Below are 7,359 nucleotides of genomic sequence, written 5' to 3'. Positions count from 1 at the left end.
AGTAGGCTCGGAATTTCTTGATAAATAAAATAGTGGAACACGATGACCTATTTGTTTTGCATAAGCAGAGTGGTAATGCAAATTTGTATCACTTAGGCAGGCACCTGTTTGGAGACCTTTCTTTTAAACGAAAAAAGCATACAAGTTGCTGACCAGGAGGGTCAGATAGCAACGGCTACAGTATGATGACCCAAACCGCAGCATAGCATAGGCAGAGATGCAATGCAAAAGACAAATCTTTAAAAACCATAGACACATCCCTTAAACCACCATTAATACTGCCATTATTCCACAGCAAAAACAAATGCCTCCTCTTACAACCCTCACAGGGCACAAAACATAGCAAGTCCTCCGCCTAAGACAGAATGTAAGATAATGCAAAAAAAATAGGATAGTTGATAATTCGATGCGGCAGGGTTCACAGTGGCCAGCCACAAGTCTGTACTGGACACCCTCTCTAGTACCGGTAGGCAGCGGGCTTGTAAGGACCCTCGACCGGGATGCTGATGTAGTCAGACTGGGACTTGGTGAGCTTGGTGAGCTTGGCGCCGAGCTTGCCCAGGTGAAGGGCTGCGACCTTCTCGTCGAGGTGCTTGGGGAGAACGTACACCTTCTTCTCGTACTTGCCAGACTTCCTCTCGTTCCACAACTCAAGCTGAGCAATGACCTGCAAGATTGGAAGCTCCTGTTAACTACCATAGCTCACAATTGTATTCAGTCATAGTATGTGCCGAGGAACTATCATGTTACCTGGTTAGTGAATGAGCAGGACATGACAAAGCTGGGGTGGCCAGTGGCGCATCCCAGGTTCATCAGACGACCCTCAGCAAGAACAATGATGCCGGTCTTGGTCTCGGGGAACACCCAGCGGTCGGTCTGGGGCTTGATAGTGATGCGCTTGACGCCGGGGTAGGTCTCCAGGCCGTTCATGTCGATCTCATTGTCGAAGTGGCCAATGTTGCAGACAATGGCGTTGTTCTTCATCTTCCTCATGTGGTCGACCATGATGATGTCCTTGTTGCCAGTGGTGGTCACGAAGATGTCAGCATCCGAGACAACGTCCTCCAGGGTGAGGATCTGGATGCCCTCCATCAGGGCCTGCAGGGCGCAGATGGGGTCGATCTCCGTCACGATGACACGGGCACCAGCCTGCTTGAGCGCGGCGGCACAGCCCTTGCCGACATCACCATAACCGCAGACCACGGCGACCTTGCCGGCGATCATGACATCGGTGGCCCTCATGAGACCATCGGGGAGGGAGTGGCGGCAACCGTAAAGGTTGTCAAACTGTTCAGCACAAACATAGATTGTTTGTTAGCAAGGAAATGGCATGCTACCCTTTTATAATAACAGAACAATACACATTAAACAAGCACTACTAAGAATAAATCATACTAATTCAGTACAAGGCATAGCTCCTTATGTCCAGACCATCGCAGTCAACTAACAAAATGGGTAGGCACGATAATCTATATTTATACCCTCAAGTGGCCATGAGATCCAAGAAACATGTGACTAATAAATATGTTTCTAAATTAACAACAAAACACAACCAGCGTAACAAACACGAAACACAGAGACAGAGATGTCCAATATTCCAGCTAATTTGGAGCTTATGCATAGACTAAACCACAAGTCTCCTCTAAACTAGGTAACAAAAAATGGGTCACTGTCGGCCACTGAAAATGGTGCATGCATGTAGTATTATATTCAGATCCAATATATTGTGTTGACCATTTACAAGGACAGTTTAATGTGCTTGACGTATGATGTGCAGACAGTAGAGAGCATCAATCATGAACCAGAATAGTAGCAACGACTGTCAGGTGAGGCAATCATGTGATTAATGTACAATGTGCAAATTCAAGGGAAATGAATGAGAATACAAGATCTAAAAACTAACTAAATTCCACGGACAGCACACACTGCATCTAGCAGATCTAAAACTAAAAACATTCACATCTAATCTAAGCAGTACTGAGAATAAATCATACTTCAGTTCATGGCATGGCTCATTATGTCCAGACCATCGCAGTCAACTAATAAAATGGTAGGCATGATAATCTATATTTATACCCTCAGTGGCCATCAGATCCAAGAAACATGTGACTAATAAATATATGTTTCTAAATTAACAACAAAACATAACCAGCCTAACAAACACGAAACCCAAAGACAAAGATGTCCAAAATACTCCAGCTAATTTGGAGATTATGCATAGACTAAACCGCAAGTCTGCTCCAAACTAGGCAACAGAAAAGGATGGGTCGCTGTCGGCAACTGAAAATGGTGCAAGCATGTTGTATTTTACTCAGATCCAGTATATTGTGACCATTTACAACGACAGTTCAATGTGCTTGATGTATGATGTGCAAACAGTATAGAGCATCAATAATGAATCAGAATAGTAGCAGCGACTGTCAGGTGAGGCAATCATGTGTTCGATGCACGATGTGCAAATTCAAGGGACACGTATGAGAATACGAGATCTATAAAAACTAACTAATTCCAGGGACAACACATACCGCATCTAGCAGATCTAAAACTAAGGCCATTCACATCTAAGCTAGGCAGATCTAATACCACAAGTAGAACAGAGCATCAGATCTGAACTGAAAATGGGGGGTAAGCAAGTAGAGGTATACCTTGCTCTTGGTGACGGAGTCGTTGACGTTGATGGCGGGGAAGAGGAGCGCGCCGGACTCCTGCATCTGGTAGAGCCTCTTGACGCCGGTCGTGGTCTCCTCAGACACACCGACGAGTCTCTCCTTCATCTTGCGGTACCTCCTGACGTCGGTCTTGAGGCCGTCGCGGATGATGGTGAGGACGATCTTGAACTCGGGGTTGTCGGTGGACTCGGGGTCGGGGACGGTGCCGGACTTCTCGAACTCCTCCTCGGCTTTCACGCCCTCGTGGATGAGCAACGTGGCGTCGCCGCCGTCGTCGACGATGAGGTCGGGGCCGCCGCCGGCGCCCCAGTCGAGGCAGCGCTCGGTGCACCACCAGTACTCCTCGAGCGTCTCGCCCTTCCAGGCGAAGACGGCGGCGGAGTCGCGCGCGATGGCGGCGGCGGCGTGGTCCTGCGTGGAGAAGATGTTGCAGGAGCACCAGCGCACCTCGGCGCCGAGCGCCGTGAGCGTCTCGATGAGCACGGCGGTCTGGATGGTCATGTGGAGGGAACCCGAGATGCGGGCGCCCTTGAAGGGCTGCGCGGGGCCGAACTCGGCGCGGCAGGCCATGAGGCCCGGCATCTCGACCTCGGCCAGGTCGAGCTCGAGGCGGCCGAAGTCGGCCTGCGAGAGGTCCTTGACCTTGTACTCCCGCCCCGACGAGGTCTTCTCCACGGAGAGCGCCATGGCGGCTGCTGGGAGAAGGTTGGTGGGATGGATCTGGGAGAGAGGAGAGAGGAGGCGGCGATGGGAAATGGTGAGGGTGAGCAGGGTTTTATGGGCGGGCGGAGGAAACCCTTTGTGGAGAGTTCGGAGAAATTGGTGGATTACTCGGGCTCACACGAATATGCGACTAGAGTATATTGTTTTTTCTCTTTTTTTCACAGGAAATGATTGTTTTTTCTTTTTACCAGGAAAGATGGGGTGATCGTGGAGGAAGCGGCAGTGGTTAGCGATCCACCAACCGCGGACGGAAGGAAGATGTAGCGATCAATCATGACTTCATGGGCAGCTTTGGAGGTGGGTTTGGTGGTTTTGCAGGTGATGAATCTGGTGGCGACGGTGACACCTTTCTAGGGGGTTGGTGGAGCCGTGGAGGGACGTGCCGTTTTTCAACATATTTGAAAATATCAAAAAAAATCTAAAACAAATATATCCACATCCTAAATATGCTTATAAAGCTATTTCGGCAATAATCAACTTTTTGTGCAGTCTATGTAACGGTGACAATTCAGTGCTGAAATAAGCTATATCTCGAGATATTTTTTGTGTTTTTACACACCGCAAAGAAAATGCCGGTTTCCAGTCAAGCATGTGCAAACCAGTGGTCAAACATGTGCAAACCAGTGGCTCTATTTTCTAGCACTATGACTTGTCCATCCTTTCTAGTATATCTAGTCTCTCTCTCATGGATCAATCGTAACCAAAACAATCTTGCTATCATGAGAGGTCATCTTGAAAGGGGTGAACAGACGATTTAAAAACAATTACGAATTTAGCTTGTAAGAATGAAAAATTAAACAGATATTTATTTTACATTCACGAAATCTAGATAAGCTAGCTTAACTAAGTACACCAACAAGTTGAGCTAAACAAGATAGCACAAGGTATATAGCACAAGTGAAGTAAGATATAAGTATTTCAAGCACGATGACTATCACAAGAAAAATAAACTCAGGTATGGAGATAACGGAGTCACGTGGAGACAAAGTTGTAATCCTGTGTAAGATCACAATGAAGTGAGGTACGTCACGTTGGACAGACGCGGGCCACCACTAAGGTCTCTCGAACGCCACGAATGCCCACCTTTCTTCTGCAAGCCAATTCCACATCACAAGCTCTACGCACAATCTTCCACAAAGAGGTTACCGGAGCACCAACTGCTAAGTCAACTACAAGGTCACCCTCCAATAATAGCAAGTTCACGGCCTCTCACTTGAATAAATCTTAATAAAAAGCTCAATACTATGCAAGAATGCAGGGAAAGAACACCAAAGGTGCTCAAATCCTTCACGCTCAAATCCTATCAAAGCAACCAATGCTAGGGGGATGAACTAGAGAGGAAGAAGAAAGGAGGAGATCAACAAATGAGTTCAGATCTAGATCCTAAGAGTTTCGTTCACTTATAGAAGGAATTGATTGGTGGATATTATAGATCTAGTTCTCCTCTTCCAAATCTCTCAAAAAGATGCAAGAATCATAAGAGGGACTGGAGACGAAGCAAGCTTTCGAGGTTTAAAAATGGAGTAGAGAGAGAGTTCAAAGAATGTTGACCTTAACCTCCTCAAGGAGAAAGAAGGCAATGTCAGACCTCCTAGCCATTTGGAGAGATTCTTGCGAGTCACTCCGACAGAAAGTTGGCAATGTCGGACCTCCTAGCAGACCGATCGGCGCCTAGACCAGAGGGCCGGTTCAACCGCCGGAATGACTGACTGGCGCACATGGCTGGTAGTCGAAACCAGCTGAGAGGGTAATCAGTACCATATTTCAACGCGCACCAACGTGGGGCCCGACTGTCTACCGATGATTCTTGTGGTGGGTCCAGCGCTGCCGGTTTTGCTAGGAAATCTCCAAACTGCAATTTTTTTCTCAGAAGAACTAAACTCTCACTGAGTTCCCGAACTCTGATTAAGATGAAACTAATTTTGTTGGAAAGATAACGATAAATAGAGACCCAACAAAAATTGAAAATATTATAAATCATCAAAAGATGTTTTACATGAATTTAGAAGTGAAACCTCTCTACACGATGAATCGGTAAAAACGTTCAAACTCGAAAATGCAACAGAAGATCCATAGGAATTCCGTTTTCGATGAACTTGAGTTTGTTGAAAAGCTAGCAACGCTTAAGAACCCCACATAGAGAAACACCAAGAAGCAACAAGAATAAGAGGATGCAAAGTATGAAAAGGTTTAGGCTCCCTAAGATGATGTAATCAAGTTAGCCAACTGAAAGCCCCTCTTGATAGTGCGGCTATCTATTCTATAGTCGGGTCTTCCAACAACCTTCTTGAGACCGGTTAAAGGAAAACTTAGCAATGTCATAGCTTTGCCTTGTTTGTCCCGCTTGACCTTGATGATGATGCTTCATGCTTTCGAATGATTTACTTGATCATTGTTGCTTCGTGAAGACTCATAATTTCCTCCTCCATACACCACTATGGGATAGCTTCATTAAGACATATCTTCACATGTCCATTATCACCAAATAGACAACAAGCTTCAAGCATGTGATATTCTCGAGTTGTTCATCTTGAACTTGCTCTTTTCAAACTTGATGACGTTCACCACCTGATGGCATCCTCTAATGGGCTATATGAGATCTTAGTTTTTATGCATGCCCATGAAAAGATACCTAACCCACATAGATAAAACAGGTCCACATATATGATAGGTTAATTCATAAAGAATAATTGGCAAGACTTACCAAACAGAAGATAACACGATCCCATGTGGTACATTCTTTATACTTTATGTGTTGACCAACTTGAATCAAATCTTGACTGTTAGCCTTGGTCAATCTTGTATCTTCTCATATTCTATCATAATATGTTGATCATACATTGCTTAATAGAGGGCATAGCTAAATTGAGTTCCACACAAGAACTTCATCTTTGTTTCTTCTCTTTAAATCGATGATCTTAATGCCAATACTCAAGACATCTCTTTTTCTTCATGGCATCCACACTTGAATCCAACACATGGACTACAAACGTTAACTATGGAATATTTCTTCGTATAAACTCAGTGCCAACATTGGTCCATAAGAATTATCATTAATTACCAAAAACACAAATAGGGGAAATATACCCTTATAAAAGGCAACACACGACTATACAAAAATGGATAGATTCTCTGGTGTGCGTTGTGAAGGTCGGCCCGTACCAAGAACTTTTGATGTGCATATTTGCGATCTGATTTGTGCCAATTTCATTATGTGCATGCCCACAAGATGAGGTGCCAATAACAACTTGATCTACTCTATAACACTAGATATCTTCTTGGGGTTGGCGGTGGTGATGACAATGGTGTCGACATAAGAGATTTTGACATGAGGCAAAAAAAATTGCTCATGCAGCTCAAAATAATTTTTCTAGAAGTCCAAGAAATGTTTAAGTATTACAAAAGAAAGTTCATATATTTTGAAGAAATAAGAAATAAAAATTTATAAGACAAGGAAACATGATAAAATAGAAAATAGAAAGAAAACTGGAAAATAGACCACATGGGCCGGCCCAACAGGAGCTCCTTTTCAGGTATCTCCTGCTTTGTTTGACGCTAGGTCTTTTCCTATTGTAGGCAGACCCAGTCCGATAATCAGGCTCATCAACCAAGCTTGGGTGTCAGGCCAGCTAACTAAACAGTCGGCTAGGACTTTTCCTATTGTGGGCTGACCCAACCCGATAATCAGGCTCATCAGCCAAGTTTCGGTCGTGAATGAGTCGGCACCGACGCAAATAAACGGAGTTTCCTGGACCAGCTACCAACAAATGAACGCAGCAAATTTTCTCCTTATTTTGTAGCACAACATAACTAAAGGCCAACGAGAAGTTTGTAAGAACACAAGGTTGTTACTTCTAAAGCAAACCAGTGAGAGCATCAAACAGTGTAGGTATACATTGCGGCTGATGCTACTGGGCATGCTCACACCAATCATCACCTCCGTCAAAAGTTTTCAACAAGCAGAAGC

At 44.8% G+C, this 7,359-nt stretch overlaps 1 protein-coding gene across 1 annotated transcript; it reads right to left on the bottom strand.

The window, feature by feature from the left end:
- Window positions 1-257: 257 nt before the first annotated feature.
- On the bottom strand, window positions 258-3,428 carry LOC127308951 (adenosylhomocysteinase). Its single transcript, XM_051339884.2, has 3 exons — window positions 2,646-3,428; window positions 751-1,287; window positions 258-667 (listed from the first exon to the last, which is right to left on the bottom strand). The coding sequence occupies exons 1-3, from the start codon at window positions 3,354-3,356 to the stop codon at window positions 458-460; spliced, it is 1,458 nt and encodes a 485-aa protein (XP_051195844.1). The 5' UTR covers window positions 3,357-3,428; the 3' UTR covers window positions 258-457.
- Between the last annotated feature and the right edge of the window lie 3,931 nt (window positions 3,429-7,359).

The sequence above is a fragment of the Lolium perenne genome, chromosome 6 (assembly GCF_019359855.2).
Source record: "Lolium perenne isolate Kyuss_39 chromosome 6, Kyuss_2.0, whole genome shotgun sequence".
Lineage (NCBI taxonomy): Eukaryota > Viridiplantae > Streptophyta > Magnoliopsida > Poales > Poaceae > Lolium > Lolium perenne.
The sequence above is the reverse complement of the archived record's forward strand: the minus strand, read 5'-3'. Positions and strand labels throughout refer to the sequence as shown.

Excerpts from the sequence above, each read along its gene's own strand:
- LOC127308951 (XM_051339884.2), bottom strand. The coding sequence starts at position 3,356 with ATGGCGCTCTCCGTGGAGAAGACCTCGTCGGGGCGGGAGTACAAGGTC. Across the intron at positions 1,288-2,645 it reads ACTCCGTCACCAAGAGCAAG|TTTGACAACCTTTACGGTTG; the intron begins GTATACCTCTAC and ends TGTGCTGAACAG. Across the intron at positions 668-750 it reads CCTGCTCATTCACTAACCAG|GTCATTGCTCAGCTTGAGTT; the intron begins GTAACATGATAG and ends CCAATCTTGCAG.